General features: G+C 38.9%; 1 protein-coding gene across 1 annotated transcript in view; it reads right to left on the bottom strand.

Moving 5' to 3' along the window:
• The window catches only part of LOC137278423 (serine/threonine-protein kinase ATR-like), an 83,956-nt gene that overhangs the window by 28,967 nt on the left and 34,916 nt on the right, over nt 1-20,073 (bottom strand). The window contains exons 27-49 of the mRNA XM_067810739.1: nt 19,959-20,054; nt 19,599-19,700; nt 18,085-18,180; nt 16,910-16,990; nt 16,240-16,332; nt 15,224-15,309; nt 14,625-14,681; nt 14,190-14,309; nt 10,205-10,309; nt 9,791-9,905; nt 8,694-8,762; nt 8,229-8,317; nt 7,844-7,979; nt 6,616-6,758; nt 6,338-6,464; nt 5,501-5,638; nt 4,953-5,130; nt 3,445-3,626; nt 2,873-2,978; nt 1,827-1,977; nt 1,394-1,547; nt 763-878; nt 115-259 (exon numbers count right to left, since the gene is read on the bottom strand). Of these exons, the coding sequence (XP_067666840.1) occupies nt 115-259; nt 763-878; nt 1,394-1,547; nt 1,827-1,977; nt 2,873-2,978; nt 3,445-3,626; nt 4,953-5,130; nt 5,501-5,638; nt 6,338-6,464; nt 6,616-6,758; nt 7,844-7,979; nt 8,229-8,317; nt 8,694-8,762; nt 9,791-9,905; nt 10,205-10,309; nt 14,190-14,309; nt 14,625-14,681; nt 15,224-15,309; nt 16,240-16,332; nt 16,910-16,990; nt 18,085-18,180; nt 19,599-19,700; nt 19,959-20,054 (2,685 nt within the window). The remainder of the gene's footprint in view (nt 1-114; nt 260-762; nt 879-1,393; nt 1,548-1,826; nt 1,978-2,872; nt 2,979-3,444; nt 3,627-4,952; nt 5,131-5,500; nt 5,639-6,337; nt 6,465-6,615; nt 6,759-7,843; nt 7,980-8,228; nt 8,318-8,693; nt 8,763-9,790; nt 9,906-10,204; nt 10,310-14,189; nt 14,310-14,624; nt 14,682-15,223; nt 15,310-16,239; nt 16,333-16,909; nt 16,991-18,084; nt 18,181-19,598; nt 19,701-19,958; nt 20,055-20,073) is intronic.

Genomic DNA, 20,073 nt, shown 5'->3' with positions numbered 1-20,073 from the left:
CTGTAGTCTGTCCTGGATCTACCCGACACATTTGTACTCTGTCCTGACCTATTTGACACATATGTAGTCTGTCCTGGGCCTACCTGACACATCTGTAGTCTGTCCTAGACCTACCTGACACATTTGTATGCGGTCCTGCCACTGCTTGATCAGTTCTTCTGGTGCCATCTTGGCAGCAGAGTCTCCGGAGTCAACACAGTGTACAGGGAAGTCCCGCAACACTCTCATCACCTGCTCTATCTCGTTCAGCATGTGCAGTCTAAAATAAACCCAGCGAATACCCATGTTAGACTAGAGACTCTGAAATTTCAACAACAGATGTAACTGAAGAAAAAGACATCAACCAAACCAACGAACATACAAACAGAACTTCTGCTTTCCACTTATCCATTGTTTCTCAGATGATTTGATGCATCTTGTACAGTATAAGTCTTCAATAATGAGACTTTATGCTTACATCCAGAATCTTGATGGATGAATGAAGCACTTTGCTTGGGCTTCAGACTGACAATCTTCAATTCAAATTTCTCAAAGATGTTCTCAAGATCTTGATAATTATTCTTCAACAAGAACAGCCCTCATCTGGAGCTGACTTTGATTTGATGAATCTGTGATCCTTGCATACAAGAGTCTGGATGGCTAACCAGGACCCTCAATTGCATCTGCAACGTGTATTGGTAACCATGACATCGGTTTCACTCGCAGTCACATATTGAGCCCCATGGCTTATAGACATGGATATTAGTCGATTCTGTAGGTTACCTGCAAATATTCTCATATCCTCGGTGGTATGAGCCCATCTCCATGCTGGCAGCAGACAGAGGTCCCATCTGCTCACGTCGGACTATCTCCAGCTGCTTACAGAACTCCTCCTCCTTCTGTTGGGACAAGCAATGACGAGCCATCCTAATAACTTCACACGACAGTCTGAGACACTACAGGGGTAACAGTATACTAGTGGTTAAAGGGTTCACTTGTCACACTTAAAGCCTGCTTCAATTCTGCAAAATTCTATGGGGACTCTTGAGTGAAACCCATTTCTGGTGTCCCCTTCTGATATATTACTCACTGAGACACTACACTGATCAGTGAAAAACTACTGCAGTTCAGACCTTTACACCATTAATGTTCTTGAGAAGTTGTATTCTCTTTTGGCTTAAGGATCATAAAATGATTCACTGGCATCATTCAATTAAGTTTTTGAAAAATGTAACAAGGATTTCAAATCAATGTCTTCAACGTTCAACAGTACCATTGATGATCAACAACAGGTATTGATAGGAAGGGTGAGACCCTTGTATAAACTGCTCCTCTTCATATATTTGAAGAGCACAATCTGCCAATTTGTTGGCTGGGCTCCATGCCAGGGTCAGCCATATGGTAATGGGATTACCTTGTCCTTAGCTGCCAGCAGAACACGGCCCACCCCAACTGCCCAGTTCCGCCTGTGAGTTTCTCCATGACAGAACATCTCCAGTTTATCCCAGCTGCCCAGCTTCCAGGAGGCTTCGATCCTGTAGGCATTCAGCTGAGCCTTCCAGGCTGGTCTGAGATATGAAAAAAAAACAACTGCATGACAGTCAGTGGTTAAAAAATAAAATGTTTATAGATGTATCCATATTGCTCTGTTGAAAGTATGCATACTTATTGAACAAAGATACTTGTCAAATATTGCCACAACTGCCCGACCAGACATGTTCAAAAAGTACTGTGCACATCAAAACGTATTCAGATAACCTTTAGAAAAAGTAAAATGTCCTTTAATACAAATGATTATAGAAAAGGTTCTGTAAACCAAGATATGTTATGTTCTTCCATGTACTCACTTCTCTGCAATGACCCCAGTGGTGTGTAGCAGTGCCTTGTTAAGCTGACCAAGATCCATGAGACTGGCCAGCAGACCCTGGTGGTGACCGACTTCATCCGGTTCCTTCTGGATTGCCTGCTCATAACACGCCTGGGCATCCTGCTGCTGGCCTGAAGTGAGCAAGATACAGAACAAGTATAAGTGAACAGAAACATGTCAGAGAAAACAGTGAATGAGTATGAGTGACACGTTGAGAGAGTGAAGTTAGAGAGTGAATCTTAATATCACAACGGAGAACTAGTGGAAAATCTAGTTGAGGTAGCGGCTAGTTTTGTTTAAATGAGACCTGACTGTTTTACACTTTCAGTCAAAATTAGTCAACAAATATAAAACATTCAGAAATGGCTGAGAATTAAAACCTCAAATGCTTCTAATCTTGAGCGTACGATGAACTGGACTTTTAACTAATCTTCAACGTAATTTAGTGGTCTCGGGCAAATGGACAAGCATGCATTGTGAATGCTGATAAGGCTGTACTAATAATACAGCAACGTCACTGCAGTAAGTTGTGGAGACACACAACATTACCACTGGAATCCAATTTTGAGAGGCATCAGATAACATCAATTGTGACCACAGATTGATATCAGAGACATATAGAGATGTCAACCCCAAAATGGTGCAATTAGGAATCTGAGCTCCCTAAATTAGGAATTTTCCCAACAAAATAGGGATCCCTATAAATTGTGGCACTCAAGGAACTTTCAATGCCATTACACGTAGTGATCCTACTACAACTGAAACCAGTTTGCAGTTCTGCAGCAATGTTTGTGAATGTTAAGTGAATAAAATAAACAGTGTGGAATCAACATGCATATTTGGGGATGATTTTGAAAATTCGGGAGAGCTAGCATCTCTTAACATATGAGCGAGTGAGTGAGTATAGTTTTATGCTGCACTCAGCAATATTCCAGCTATATGGCGGCAGTCTGTAAATAATCGAGTCTGGACTCGGAACATATGGTGTAATGATCAACCAAGAGATAGAGGAGCAACGCAACATACCAAGACTCTCATGTGTGAGTATCTGCTGCATGAGTGTTGACGGTGTCTCTCTAATGGCTGCCACACCTAGAACTCCGTCAGGCTCATCCATAGCAACATACAGGCGCTGGAGGGACAAAACATTCAGGTGAACACTTGGCACAATGTGTTTACACAGCTACATTTCCCAACAGACACATCTTCCTATGACCTGTTTTAGAAGCCAGGTAAAAAACATGTACGGTTTATTATGTTTGCCTCCTACATCTCGAGTTTTGCGTTCAACATCTCTTTAAACAGCACTTTAAATACATCTTGGCATACAGTTGATGCAGGTATAATACATTCACCTGTTTGCTAAAACCCACAAACCACCCCAAAGGGAAGCAACTCTGCACTTCAGATTGCGAGTACCCAAAACCTCCCATCCCATCCCCATCCAATACCAAAACTAACCCACCTCCACCTTCAAGGAAACAAGTGCAGTCAACTTCAAGATTCAGCTAAAATCTAAAATTACAACAATTGAACAAAAACTCCAATTGTTGATTGTACACATATCTGTACCCAGTTCTCCACATTTATTAGGTTACCTGTACAAAATCAAGGTGTTTTTGAAGATTGCTGTCTTTGTGCGAGACGAACTGTTCAAAGTGCATGAGAGCTCGGGTGTATGCTTTGCAGTTGACACTGGCCTCAGCCAGACTGTCCTTGGGTACACGTTCGAGGAAGTCATCAACGGCTTTGTAGCCAGCATCGTTCAGGTAGCTGGTCTCTACCAACACAAAGTAGGGTCACAAGTCTAGGCCATCGACTTCAACAACGAAGTTAATGACAGAATGGGAGAAGGAGAGAGTGAGTTCAGTTTTATGCTGACTTCAGCAATATTTTCCAGCTATATGGAGGCGGTCTGTAATTAATTGGGTCTGAACCAGACAATCCAGTGATCAACAGCTTGAGCATCAATCAGCACAACTGGGGACCCATGACAAACATAGTTGCCTTTTATGGCAAACATGGGTTGCTAAATACCTATTCTACCCCGGATCTTCACGAGTCAAAGTAGAAGTAACTAATATCATTTTAAGTGAGACTAGGCTATCCTCGGAAGTCTGATTCTCTATGCCTATTTCTTTAATCTAGTGTTTCCATCTGCATCCAGATGGTAGCATACAATTACTTGTGTTACACAAGGACAAGGTGCGACTATCATACAGAGAACAATATACATTGTCTCTATCACACAGAGGACAAAATACACTGTCTTGACCTAGTTTTTGTTTGTCTGTCGTTAAATGCTGCACTCAGCAATTTTCAAGCTAACTGATTCTGGCTCAGACAATCTACCTACTGACACAACTAGCATGAATCTGAGGTATAATGCCATGCAAATAAACAAATCAGCAAGCCTGACCTCCCAATCCCATAAGTCGCCTTTTACAACAAACATGGGTAAAGAGCAATACTTGGCCTGAGCATAGCATCATCTGGCCCTCAGTGGGAAATGGTCAAATGAATTTAGTTGACAGCGATAACTTGTCCACAATATCAGCCCCTGTAAATACTTTTGTCATGGGAAAACAGAGATTGAAGGTGGTATCAAAGATCTTTGTGGATATGAGATCATGAACTATTAGTAGCAAATACCAGCACCATAAGATCCTATTTATCCTGATATTTACCACTAGACTGTATTGCTAAAGACTCAGGGTACGTTGTGAGTAGTTCATTTGGTATCTATGGGTAGTGTTGGGAATTGCTCAAATTTCATAATTGATGACTGGTTCATTTCAACCAATCAACCATCAAATTAAATTTTTAATAATTGTTTCAATTTAATATTTTAATACTTAATAATTTAATATTTTTGTTAATGCACACAAACAAAAAAATTACACATGTAATTTTCTGTTCATATTTCTTTTTTCAAACTGTACAAAATGCATTTGCAAATTGCTCATCTTTGAAGGATCACTGGTATGTTAGGAACACAAATTTCTTGTGCAAACATGATCGATAGCTTGGTTGTTCAGCCACTGCTACCAATCTTCAATTATTTTAAATTATTGGACCACCACTATATATGGGCTCCTTGACCTACGTCTAGTGCTGGAGTTGGCAGCTGGCTTGGCCTGTGCTCGGTGCCGACACCACTTGGCCAGATAGTCCAGGACAGAGAACACTGTCTGGGCACTCTTGTGGCGGAAGTCGGACGAACTTCGATGTCGAGTGTCAGGTTTCTTCACCTGGTTGATCACCTCTAATATCTCTGTGTAGATCTGCAACAATGAGTCACAGGCTTTCTCACCGCAATTTACTTATTGACTTTTATTACCAATGACCTTGGAAAGAATTAAGGAATTACATAAAAATATTCTGTATCATGTGGAACTTTCTAAATTAATTGACACAAAATTGAAGTGTTTCTGTTTTCAAGGTTCACTGACTATATTAACAAGCACCTCTTTATATATCAAATACTGGTTTGTGGACATTTGCAATGTCTGTCTGCAACCTGTAAATAATTCATTCTGTAACCTCTTATGATCAGCATAGTCACAGAGGACTTCTACATCCCCAAGTCCGTACAGAGTCTGCGTATCTATACTGCTGTAAGGAATTACCTGAGGATTAAGCACGACTACATACCTCCTGAACGTCCTCGCTTCGTCCATCCTGCAGCACCTGCACAACTACATGAGGCAGGATGTACAGCGCCACCTGGATGTTGTGCCGGATACATGCACTACACGCCTGGAATACTCGTGCAGCCTTACCTGGGTTCAACTAAAGTAAAAACAAAGTTTGAGATCAGACACATATGATAGACATGTGAAGTTGAAGCTGTGATGAAAAATTTGAAATAATATTTCTGGTCACTATCTGTCACATATTTAAAAAAAAATTCAACAAGGTCTACAGCAAATGAAACTTTGACTCATGTGAAATTTTGAAATGAGTTAACAGCCATAATTTATATTTTGATATATTCTTCCGATAAAGGTGTCTAATGAAACCATTGGTTACATTAGTAATTCTGCATTCAGGTACTTCAAGCAGTCACGGGAGAGGGTCAAACACCACTGTCATCATTTGGCCTTGTCACAAAAAAGGTGAGTATATTTCTCAGCCGGCTGTATTCAACACAACTAGTGAAAGCATGGGCACCCCAAAGGCTATGATGACACACTGTCCCCTTAAATCAGTGTTACCTTAATCTGCAAATAAAGCCTTGATTTTGTCACATCAAGAGCAGTCCAATGGTCAGGGCCTAGATTTTCAAAGCTCTCTTAGCGCTAGATAGTCATAAGTTAATGTTAATGTATGGCACTTATGACTATCTTAGCGCTAAGAGAGCTTCGAAATACTAGGCCCAGGAGCAAAATCAACAAAGGCAATGAGAGTAAGTTCTAAAAAGGAGACCAAGAAAGGGTTGAAAAGGAAGCATCCATGATTAACACGGAACAAGCAAAGGGAGACCCTCACCCTTGATGTAAGATGTATTAGATAGCCAGTCCAGTTGCTGACCCAGTCCTTGAAGTTACCTCCCTTGGTACTCTGGTAGATTGGCTTGGGACACTTGTCCCACACAGCTTCTGATGCCAGTTTGTACCTGTAGATAAACTGCTTCCTTATATTCATTTCCAAGCATTACACATGTAAGCATGCCTGACTACACAATCCAGTAAGTTTCCTCTTACAAGCATTTGTTTCTAAGCATGATTGTCTGAACAGCATATAAAACCAGCTTAACTTGCACTGACTTGGATGTCAGCAGGGGTATGAGAATCTCCTGCATGTGTTCTGGGAATCTTCTCCAGAGCTTGTTTGGGGTCTTGTCACTCTCCTTCCCTTCAGATATTTCATAGATTTGCAGCAGATCCTGTAGAGCAAAGGCTGAGCAGTCCTGAAACATGGAATAGCAAGAGTGTGTGTATGTGCCATCAGCACTATGCATGTGTGTCGGCTTGTTGAGTTTTAGTCGCAGTGACAGTCCATTTGAATGTCACAAAGTATCAACAGCTGTATGTTTCAAAATGCCAGAAACCCATTTCAAGAGATGCCAACCCCAAAGTTTCGCAAATAGTAGTTTCAAGGATCAAAGTTAGTAGTTGGACCATAAAATTAGTACTCAACTAACTATGTAAAATCAAAATGGATTCTGAGAATGACAATATGGCACGAATCAGAGAGCAGCTTTACTTTCACACACCTGCAACAGTAGAAGCACCACCACCAAATTCAGTTGAAGCCAAACTTGTTGGCATGGAAGAACATAAAACATTTTATTCAGAAATCCAAAAGTGCCAACAGGTAGATCTACCAGTACACCACCAGACCTATCTTTGTGCCAAGTATGGGGAAGAAATCGTGAACGGTTTTAAGTTCTGCTCCGGAAAAGAGCAGTACCAGCAAATTCAGTCAAAGTCAGAATTGTTGCCATGGAAATGCCGAAATATATTTTATTCGGAATTACAAAACTACCAAAAGGCACCGGTACGCTACAAGATCTATCTATTTGCCAAGTTAAAGAACAGTTTTCAAGATCTAGAGCACACCCACCAAATTCAGTCAAACTCAAACTAGTTGCCATGGAAACACAAAAATATTTTATTCAGAATTCTAAAACCACAAAAAATTCTAAAACCACCATCAGATCTATCTATGTGCCAACTTTGATAAAGAAATTTTTGAAGGTTTTACAGTTCTGATCCGGAAAACAATGCCACCACCAAATTCAGTCAAAGTCAAACTTGTTGCCATAGAACGGTTTTAAGGTTCTGGTCCAGGAAAGACGAATGTGCAAGGATGCATGGACCGTCAGAAACGGAGTGCACTTTGGTAAACCCCGCAAAATGAGTTGCTGGGATAAGAATTATATCATCACATAGAATGTGTACATCATGGTCTGTCTTCGATGAAAATATGCTTTCCTGCTTACATCTACCAATGAAAATATTCACAACAGACCTTAGCTGGAAGTGTATCTACCTGCACTCTTGGTTCTGTGGCTGACAGGAAGGCTTTGAGGACCTCATTGATGAGACCAACAGCAAAGTTGTCATCTTCTACTGTAGCCTTGAATTTTGTCATTTCCTCCTTAGGGTTGTTTCCCATCAGCTCGAGTCTGCACAGCAACAAATGTGTTTAAGTTGAGTTTGATTACTCTTCTAGCAATATTCTAGCAATATTATGGCACAGACACCAGAAATGGGCTTCACACATTGTACCTATCTGGGGAATCAAACCCAGTATTTTGGTGTGAGGAGTCAACACTTTACCCACTAGGCTACCCCACCACCTTGTGTTTTGTAGAGGTAACATTTACACAGTCATGCAGGAGTCTACTTTTGTAAAATCTGAAAAATGTTATTACCTTCCAGGGTCAATAGCTCCAAGTTCACCAAGACATTCAGCATACAGCAATTCTGCCTCACTGTCAGATTCGCGACACCCAGCCATCAACTACAGGACACAAACATCATCACCATGACGGTGGGGAAACTACCAACCACTTCAAAGCATCAGAGTGCTGGAATTTTATTTCATGACAGAATCAATAGATACATTCCACTGCATCAATGAATCTGTCATCAAACATACATCTGCACCACAGAAAGTTTTAAAGGAGTCATGTGTCCTGGGATATGTTGAATGGGTATTTTTTGCTGTTTTTGTTGATTGTTATATTTCGGGAATCAGCTAAAGGTTAGTGCCAAATACTTGCTTAATCAAGAATCTACTAGATGAAAAACATTTCAGATTTAATTTAAGCATAATGTGTTATGTGATGTGACTGACTTTTAGCCAGAATGAATGGTGAACAGCAAAGTCCACTCACAACAGTGACCAGCTGAGATATGATGGGATCCGCAACTTCACTCCCCATTATGTACTCATTCAGTGTATCCTGAAACAAAATGAACATTCTCAGGTCACCAACAATGTGTTACACATTGAAGACATAACTTCATAGATCTGATACAATAATGAAGGTGTTAAAATTCGATGGGGGCACTTCCCTGAGTCTGCACTAATGATCAAGGTACCAAATCGGAAGCAACAAACTGCCAGCAGGGTTAGTCCATTAATCCCCGCATTCTCATCATACCCAATAAACTTTAAATGCTTTGTAAGTATTATCTTTGATAATAGTATGTTTAATAATATTTCATAACAAGCATATTTATATAGTTACTGTTTTACATAAAACAACAACAGACATACAACCACTTCACTACATCACTTGATTAAGGATTATGGGTTGAGATTTAGTGAACATAACTTTTCAAAATAATCTGAGTGAACACTTTTCACCAATCATTTCACAAATTATACTAGGTATGTGTGAGCAGCCATTCCTGGAAATACTAAACCCCAAGCTGTTAACTGAAATCACATGTTTATGCTTATAACATACCGGTTATTACTGTAGTCAGGACAAATTTTCAGGAAAAAACAAAAATAATAATAACAGCGGCCTATAGATCTTATCATTAAAACACAATTTCACGAACATATTTTTCAGGTAATCAGTGCCCTGTCAGGATAATCGTACAGGTTAGCGGTACACCTGATGACGATATATGTGTTTATTTTGGCCTACGCAGTTGAATGGGTTATGGTATTAATGTGGGCACAAAAAGGAAAACACACATAGGTTTCTAGAATATTGGTCAATATTATTAAAATCTAAATATTTTAGACATTCAAATACTTACCTTACCAATTAATTTCTATCAGATACTATTCTCTCCAACACACTTACGTTTTACATCCAAGACTGTAACTGCCTGATGTGTTGTGGTGTGAGATGGCATCACAAACCATTTTGACACTGATTTTAAAAGTCAAGCTACGGGATCGAGTTGTCTAAGGCACTGGCCTATGTTTGGCACGTTATTATTTACAAACCATACAAACTAGTCAGTGACTTACCTTGTCTTCTCGAAGCAGTTTTCGAAGTTTTGAAAGGGCTCGTCTCCTCACATCTATATTCTCATGTTTGATGCCCTGGACTGAATGGGCCAACTGTGTTCTCAGGTCTGATTGGCTATAACACGACATTAACAAAGTCATTGGTTGGCTGTGATACCACAAATGCAGATTGATGTAATGTTATTTTACCAAGAAAGAGAAGATGATGAAACATCTTTTAAATTTCATATCATGCATCTGAATAATCTATCCATCACGTTAAGAATTTGGAAAAAGAGACATTGAAAAGATTTCATAATTTCAAACTTGTTATCTGATCCATGAAACAGCTTTTACATAATCTATCAGTTTTAGTTATTAATTATATGGATTGATAGTTATTGTAGTGAAACAATCCCCACTTGAATAGCTCACCTTGACGGTCCATCTGCATACTGTTTCAGCACTGCATTAGCATCACTCAACTCGGGAATGTCGGGCAAGAAGTACACCTCGTGGAAGTGATGGTGGAGGGCTGACCTGCAGCCAGACAAACATGGTCATATGTTGTTGCATCACAGAAGTTTATTCTTCATTGTCAGAACTTGTATTTGCCACATTAACTTATTAAGGCCGAGAGCCGCATATATGCGGCAAATTAATTAGCTTCTCACAGCGAGAGTCGCTTATTGGGGGTAATAAAAAGCACCTCTTATTCAGCGAGAGCCGCATATTGGGGGTTATGAAAAGCACCTCTCATTCAGCGAGAGCCGCGTATTGGGGGTTTTACATATTAAATTCGTACTGTGCCTATAATTTCAATCAAATTAGCAGTAATGATCAAAGATTAGCTTTTCTTACGAGAGAGGTTACTTTCTCTGTTAATCAGAAGAGCTATTAATGTGTTTTGAAAACAATTGCTTGCAATGTCGGGGGCTTATACAGGCAAATGAACACATGTCTGCGAGAAAAGGGATTATGAGATGTTGTTACAGGAGGTACGTGTTTGTTCCTCGTCATTGGGAGTGAACACTAAGATACTATGTTTGCACACTGATTAAATTAACGGTGACAAGGTTACAAAACCTTCTTCTAAATTAAATCATTCATTCATTCGTTGTAATAGTCCATATAATGAATCGTAGACATAAATAGCAATACGGTGTTACACTCATGTTCGTGTATATTTTAAATAAACCAAGTTACTAATTTAGGCCTAACTCATTTGCGACTATTGATTTTTAAAGTTGACAATAATACATAATTGAATATGAAGTGATAACTCTTGCATCTACTCATAATATACATATATAGTACACATAAACCATACAAAGGTAACTGGAGTATTTTGTTCAAGCTGTTTCATGTTTGTTTGAAATGTGATTTTTCAATGCAGTTTACATAAGCATTGTGTAAGAAACGTTTGTATTTGATCTCTGTAATTATCTTATCCTGTGTAATGATCACGTGTATCAGATCCATCGTCAATAAAAGGAGGATAATATATCAGTTACGGAACTGATGCGTATAATCATTCAATCAGACAACACTAAATGAGATATGTGAACACCTCTTTAAACCTCAAAATAACAGCCTCTGGCCGAATGCATGTCCAGGTAAACTTTTGTCCCGTGACAAGTATAAAACAAACTAATGCGCTGTTACATCATTGGACAACCTGTTTTGTGGAGTCACGCCCATTGTCAATCTTCTGAACCTCGTTTGCTTTCAAAACAAATATAAGTATGTCCATCTTTGGGGAGATTCAACTTCAAGTGTATACATCACAATAAATTAGTATCGTGTTACTTTTTTAAATTCTATAATACATGTACTTGAATTATGGTATTTATTTGTAAGAATGTGCAGATTAAATTGAAATGTTCAGCGAACCATTATGTTTGATGTACAAGTAGTGAGCGCAAAAAGTATATGCAAATAAATACCATCTCTACTCAATAGTTGGACTGGGTTATCCGGGGTAAAAATAATCGGATTGTAGCGCTTTGAGCGCTTCAAAGAAACATAAACTCGTCAAAGTGCTTGTTAGTTCTACGTGTACATTTCAGGCATCCTTACGATTATATCTGTTCACCATACACAAACGTTTCATGATAGCTAGAGTTGATAAAGCCAAAATCTAGCATATCGATTGGTCAACGACCTAACCAATAGTCAATCTGTATCCAAGCTGTCTAGTGACCGAACGTACTCTTCAGATATTTAGCCCACGCCCCATCACCTGTCATTTCCAATGTGACAGGTATATCATGATACGATTGGTCATAGATAACAAATCAGGGAGTATATTGAACAGTTAAGATACAAAACGACCTATTCGGGAACTTTGATGACGCCCACCCCATGACCCTTTGTCTTATCTGTTATATGTAAGTCACAGACTAGCTTATTAGTACTTTCCTTAAAATATTCAGTAAACACTAGCAATGTATCAGCGAAAACGCTTCTTTCATAGATTATTAGGTATGTGCGAAAATTCGTCTTTACTGCCATTGACATAGATGTTTTGAACAATTTAATCTCACACAATGATATGAGAGGGACATCATTTGGTTTAAGTATGTCTTACATACAAAGATTCCAAACATGTGTGAAGAAAGGCACACTTACATAATTCCTTACTTTATGTGCTATTGAAAGTTTCTTGACACCTCTCTGTAATTATCACATGTAGCAACTAATTCCGTTGATCCATCATCAGTAAAAGCAGGATAGCATATTAATCATGGTATTGATACACTTGCTTATCAGCATTCAGACTACAGTAATAAGATTATTTAGCGCTACTTTTGGTCTTGAAACAACAGTCTCCGGTAGAATGTATACGTATCCACGCCCCTACTCCCTTATTGAACGGACTGTCCCAGGACAAGCATAAAATAAACATGTGTTGTTATTTTGTCGGACAACCCACTTGATGGTGCTACGTACGCTTCATTCTCTGTACTGTATATGCACACATGGGTGCAGTCTGGTGAACCTTGATAGCAATACGATATCAGACAATACACAAATTGTTACATGATAGTGAGAATATACAACCAAAACACAACATATCCACTGGTCAACAATACAATAAAAAATCAATGTATCCAATCTGAGTGACCAAACATGCCCTTCAGAAATTTAGGCCACGCCCCATCACCTTGCCCTTCCTATGTGACAGGTTCTCACGATACGATTGGTCAAAGTATCAGCCAATATAATGAGTAAGTGAGATATAATGCGTTACATTCGGGATATGTTATCCCATCACATGACGGGAAGCTTTCTTTAGCATCGAGTAATGATAAATGTATCATGCAGTATGTATGTGTATGAATGGTGATGTATGTTTACAGCGTTAAGTTAAGATGAACAAAGTGACGAACTATAAATTTCTATATGCTCCATGTTACTTACACACCTATTGATACTTTCCTTGAAATAGTCAGTAAACACGAGCAATGTATTGGCAAAAAATGTAGACGATTATAATGCAAGTTCCCCCCTCTTTTTAAACTCTATTATAAATAATATATTATAATTCAGTCAATACGATGAGAGAGACAGTGGGAATTTGTATATTTGTTCATCTCGTACGTACAAAGACCGCGTAGGTGTTGATAAAAATACAGCACACACTGGCAAAGGGGTATGAGAGACACAGGTAAAATATTACATGAAATGCTGTAACATATGTATTCACATCGGCCTCTTTTCCATCTTTACGACACAATTAAATAATCAGTACTTGTTTGTGAGACTAGACAGTTTCCTGTCATATCCGAGACCTGCCAGGGAAATCAGGCATGATTAGCACTAATTAGCCTCGTCACAGCAATCAGGCAGTCAGCGGGGGGTGCCAGGTGTTGGGCAGTGGAGCGGCTCCAGGGCTTAATGAGTTAAGTGATTTGATAGTAGCGAATTTCATATAGATCCGGGTTACCATTGATCTTCAGCAACCCATGCATATGATCAGGTGGTCAGACTCACTGACATGTCACTATCCCAATTACATAGATCCATGTTCATGGTGTCGATCATTGGATATCTTGTTCAGCCTTGATTATCTACAGAACGCCCTCATACAGCTGGAATATTGCTGAGTGCAAAGTATATCTAAACTCACTCACTAATATGTGATATCTGACCAACTTCTCAACTACCTGTAAGCATTTCTTTGTAAGAACCCTTAATCCTAAAGACCAATATTTTACCTGACAGTTCTTGTTTTCTTTGTTTTAATGCAGATATCAAAAATGTTTGAACAGCTCGTTCCAAGACTGTGGCAACAGACATGCATTTACAACATATTTTTTCCATCAAAGCTTACACATAATTTTCTTGGTCATACTTCCAAAAAGCAGAGCAAAACATATAGTCTCAATCAGAGAGATATCTTTCAAAATGAACATGCCTGTTTTCCACAATCATGTATGTAAATATATCTGCCACTTGTTTCGGGAGGTCGTGGAGGAATGGCAGCAGTGTCGCCACAATCTGAGACAGCATCGTCCCCAGAAGGGGCAACTCAAGGCTGGAAAGTTAAACAGACACTTTACAGTGTTGTCACAATTTGAGACAGTAAGGATGAAATAAAGAAAGTAACATTCCAATATATATACATATATAGATTCCACTTCTTTCAAAGGAGCAAATCCTATAAACAAATACAGACTACAATCTGCGCTGCCAAATATTACACACACATATTTCCCCACAGAGATACATCTTGAATGTCAGCAAGAAAAAACAGAAACAAAAACTGACTCATGAAGTTGCACCTCATTTCATCTCACAAAGGTACTTCACCCACAATTGCACGTATTGGTTCAAGGCCGACACTACTTACCTTCTAACAAAGCCATTCCAAGCACGGCATGATATCTCCACAAATTGTTGACCAAGCCTGAAACAGACAGAACCAATATTTCTGCACATACCAGATATTTCCATAACTTCATGAGTAAGACAACAAACATTATTAATTTGATAATGAACAACATCAGCTAACAAGATTTTTGGTAAAACATCTTCCAAATTTATGGACAGCTACTGAGCAATAACCATTACTTGATCAGGAATTTTTTAATATGCATATTCATGCATGCACACAAACGCATGCACGGACGCACGCACACACAAATACACATTGAAAGATAACTTCTTTGAAAGGTATTTTAGAAGTTGTATAGATGAAGGAAAACCAAGTTCTATTGATAGTCAATTTCTTTGTTGCATTGGGCGCGATGTTTCAGTGTAGGTACCAAAACCATTCATTGCTCGATAATGGTGTTAGTACCTACACTGAAACGTTGCACCCACTGCAACAAAAGAGTCAACTATCCATAGAACTTGGTTTTCCTTCATATTATAAGTTGCTCTTTTGAAGTTCATGTGTCAACAAATGTTGTTGGTGAAGCTGGAAAGAGGAGATGCTTGGCAGCGTACCTTAGAGTGTTCATCACCTTGTGTCTGATTGAGCTGATGTGTTTGGACCCCATCAGCTGGATAATGGAGATCAGACTCTCCATAGCCTGGACAACAGACAGTAAGCGGATCATTTTAGCAAAGGCTCATATCAGTCTCCACTTTCTAGGTTTAAGTGCCAAGATAACGATCAGACAAATAAAATAACAGGAATCAAACCCTTTAACCTTTGATAATAGGACAATAATATCTGCCAGTGAAACAGTTATTTTACAGTATTTCAAAGAGTATCTTTGAACAAAAAAGGGGCATCTATTAAATGTTTACACTCCAATAAGACAGATGAATAAGGGACCTAACCCACAAAGGATTCGCAGCTCATCAATGACAAACCATACAGTTATGAGAGCTTGTAACATCACAAACACTTTGTGGATCAGGACCAAGAAATTCAGTCACAAAATCATCCATAATTTATCACATCATCAGGCAAATGACCTTTTTTGTTTACTGTTAATGTTCATGTGCTGAGTTACAAACTATGTTCCTGCAACATTACACAATACTCCAAATAATTAGGTTTTGATTAATAAAGGTTTCGACCTCACAAAGCATATATCAAACTCTGATGGAATGGAATATTTCAAGGAATAATGAATTGAATTGTAGACATTTGGATGTCAGGAAGTTCATCTTTAAGTTGTTGTAAGAATTCAAGGAGAATGGGAAGGACACCCCTACTAGGGAACTTAGCCTGCTCCATGGAGAAGCCACGATCCAGCGGTTACAGATATTAGGCTTTCTGAGATCTCTGCTAATTAGGCGATGTGGGAGGTTAGGCAGTAAATTAGGTGAGGTGGGTTTACTTCAGTGATTCAACTGAGACGCCAGCAACCACTAATTCATAAGGCAAACCACGTATCCATTTTGTGGAATCATACAAGGAAGTATGACAGGGGAGCTAACCCAGAATTCAAACCAGTACTGACATGAAACACTGTATAAGATATCAGATGATCTACTGAGCTACATCTCACCAGCTGCTTGTCCTCCATAGGAGTGTTGGGGTTGACCAGCTGGGAGTCGAAGGATGCGAGGACGCCAAGCAGACGAGGCTCCAGATAGTCCGCCTATGATAGAGGAGAAAATTACCAATACATCTGTGCTATGACACAACACTTAAAGCAAGTCCCTACAGCTTAGCATTGAAAAACATTTGCATCCATGAGACTTATGGTTAATAGGGCAGCCAGAAACATCAAGCAGTACAATATATTTCAGAGTAGTGTGAGTGAGTTTAGTTTTACGCCGCATTCAGTAATATTTCAGCTATATGGCGGTGGTCTATAAATAATCAAGTCTAGACCAGACAATCTAGTGACCAACAGCATGAGCATCAATCGGAGCAAATGGGAACTGATGACGTGCCAACCAAGTCAGCGAGCTTGACTACCCTTGACTACTATGTTAGTAGCCTCATACAACCATAGTCACCTTTTATGGCAAGCATGGCCTATTCTACCCCTTCTACCGAAGGCCTATTCTACCCCAGACCTTTACGGGTCAGTATTTCGAGTAACAATCCACACTGACATACACATCAAATAAGTCAACAACAAACAACATAGGTTTCTGAGGACCAATTCTATCCCAGTCTCTCTATGGGGTACCTGCCTTCTGAAGGTATTAACTAAGTCTAGCCCCTACCATTTGTTCCGGTGTGGCGATGTCCTTTGGTCCTTGGTAATGACCATCATAAGAAGATAGAGTTCTCAGACCATTGAATACCTGTAATGGTGGGACGTCAAACAACATATTGTTCAAACAATTCATACTGGCACAAATAAAAAAACAAAATCAAATGTATATGTAGTATCAAAAGTAGTGATGCCTCTTGTTACCTAGGTCAAAGACCTGTGCTGAAAGGATTTGTATCAATTATGTATTTGGGTTTTAAAAATGATATTTCACACTTATTCTGACTCATAGACACAATTAATATCAGTAATGATAAGGAAAAAAGACATTTGAAAACAGGTATTTGTTGATAACATAATAACACTAATAATATACTCATGGAAACAAAAACGGGAACACATTGAAAGTACAAGCGTTCCTTTATTTATAGCCAAGGTTTCACCCACAGTGCAATACATACCTTGTGAAGAAACCTGGAGGAGAATAATGGAACACTTGTTCTTTCATGTGCTCCCATGTTACATTGTGAACTGAATTTCAGTCACATCATGGTGTGCTAGCTGAAGAAAAGCCCAAAATGGTGGTGGTCATATAGAAGTCATGAATTCCAAGAACACTTGTGTGGTGTTCACATGGCACATAATCAGGTCCAAACAGGATTTCAACTTTTGATGACCAGTTTCACTACATATCAATGGGGCCACCAGTTACCACTCACATTAACAACAATGGTGTCTGTCTCCTAACAATACTAGTGTCTTGGGTTACAATGATTCACCCAAACCTTGATCAGATTTTTTACATTTGATCAATCTGATCATTTTCGATTCTTCATACAAGTAAAAACATTAGATTCCATGTAATTCTCAGGGTTGGCTTTTCAGTGTGAAATCCATCGTCAACTTGACGATTGTCTACTAACAACAATTTTCATAGGATAATTAGCCTGGCATCAACAATCATGATTTGCCTTATTTCAGCACTCGAAACTGCTCAAGTTGGAGTCAAAAGTAGGTTTGGGCTGTGGGGAAATGATTTAACAGGCATTCAAATTACAAATAAAATTTTGGTTATGTAAACTAAGGTGTCGTTTCAATGCATCAAAACGAAATGTTCCAGCCCTAATGGAGTAACATTTCATACTGATGTGTCTCGGGTGAGACTGTCTAATATCTGTGTCATACTTGTTGGTAGTTGGAGCTGAGGTGAAGCAGAAGCTCGTTGTGGAGCCGCTGGAAATCAAGGCGGATCAGCTTTCCCAGGTCCATGTTGGCCTCACTCTGAGTGAAACATGAAGACATAAGCAAATATTCTGTCTGGACCCAGTGAACCATATCTACCACACTTTAACTCTCATTGTTAAGACAACATCAGTCTCAGTTGTTTCAAAGGCATTTAGAAGTTGGTGGTGGAATCAAACTACGATGCTTTATGGTTCAACTTCTTTATTATACAGGGACACAACGTTTCGAGACAGTTCCTAGTGACCTGAAGAAGAGACTAGGAACTGTCTCGAAACGTTGTGACCTTGTATAATAAAGAAGCTGAACCATAAAGCATTTTAACACCAGTCTCAGTCTCATTCAGCATCTGTAGCCATTTCTCATCATACAGTTCACTGTCATAATGGCTTCTGAAGTCCAAGATTGTTTGTGCTCAAGATAAGTGTCAGTATTGGGATCTTTGAATCCTTAAACACATATACCAATAACACATTACGGCTATGACAATGACAAGGAATTTCATGGTTACACTACAGCTAAAATATGTATTTCATAAGATTCACGAAACGATATGTATCAGGATACACATGTCACGACTTGATACACATCACGATGCCTATTTTCGTGCCATTATTACATAAAGTTACATTTCGAACATTAAATATTAATATTTCACAGTTTATCTGGGTTTTACAGGATGCAAATTCCTGCGTACTATACACATAAAAATTGACAACATGCAACAAAATGGATTAGCACCAAAAAGTCAATATACATTTGTTAAAATGTTGATCAAGTAACAATAAATTATCACCAAGTCTGCTACTAACCAGGTTATGATATGATTTGCAATGTAATTATGTGATGATCATGATACACAATACATAACAGTAACTGAGTTGAAGCAATATTATAACATTGTATTGAGAATAATATCCATGTGTCTGAGACCCCATTTTGTAGTCCAGGACCCCTGAAAATTAAGAGTATGAGTTCCAGGGACCCTCAAATACAGGACTCAAAGTAGATCCCTGCTTTATAACTGTCCATGAAAAGATCAATATTTATGATTGTCAGAGATTAAAGAGTTTTCATTTACCATATTTGTGCATGAAAAACAGTCATTTATAGTTCTCATAATATAAACAATGATACAACTGCAAAATGTACACAATACCTTAACACATGCCAACTGATATTTTTAAAACTAAATACAATTTTGAAAGATTGAATAATTGTATGCTCTTAGAAAAGGTATCCCAGATATGAATGAGGTATCTTTATCTTTTGGAATACTTTTGATACACAGCAGAGTACAGGAATTTTCATCTGGACATGCAATTGGAATGATTTTCTGAGACGAATGTAATCTGGGTGTTTAAATGATGTGTATAAGAGTAGTCTTTCAAAAAAGGGCAGCTAAATAAAGAGGTTTAAACAAGATCTACATGCTTTAGTCGCAAGACTGTACCCACCTGTAGAAATGCCAGAGCTTTCTCCAGCTCTGCAGCCTGGCAAAGTCTGACCAGATAGGAGAAGATGTACTTCATGTTGTGCACCAGGAGCAGACGTCGTGTCTGGAAAGCAAGGGTAATGTCCTTTAGATGCTAAACAGATCTGATTGAAAGGACATACTGGTGTTCAGAACTGACCAAATCTCATTATTGATAATTAGTACATTATCGATCTATCAATGAAAACTATTGCTTAGTGTCATTTTTCATGCACAACTGATCTTTGATTATTTCAATTAACAGATCACCACTAGGACATACAGTGACCAATTTGAAGACAGGATGCAACTACTGTCAAAGCTAGTTTCACTGATAGCTCACATTTATATTCAGGAGTGTGGAGATCATCTTCAGGAGGTTGGAGGCGACTGGGGTGGCCTTGCTCACAAGGAATGGGACAATGTGCTTCTCAGATCCCTGAAGCCATAACAACACA

Source organism: Haliotis asinina, chromosome 3 (genome assembly GCF_037392515.1).
Source record: "Haliotis asinina isolate JCU_RB_2024 chromosome 3, JCU_Hal_asi_v2, whole genome shotgun sequence".
Classification (NCBI taxonomy): Eukaryota; Metazoa; Mollusca; class Gastropoda; order Lepetellida; family Haliotidae; genus Haliotis; species Haliotis asinina.
This window is presented reverse-complemented; position numbering and strand designations above follow the sequence as displayed.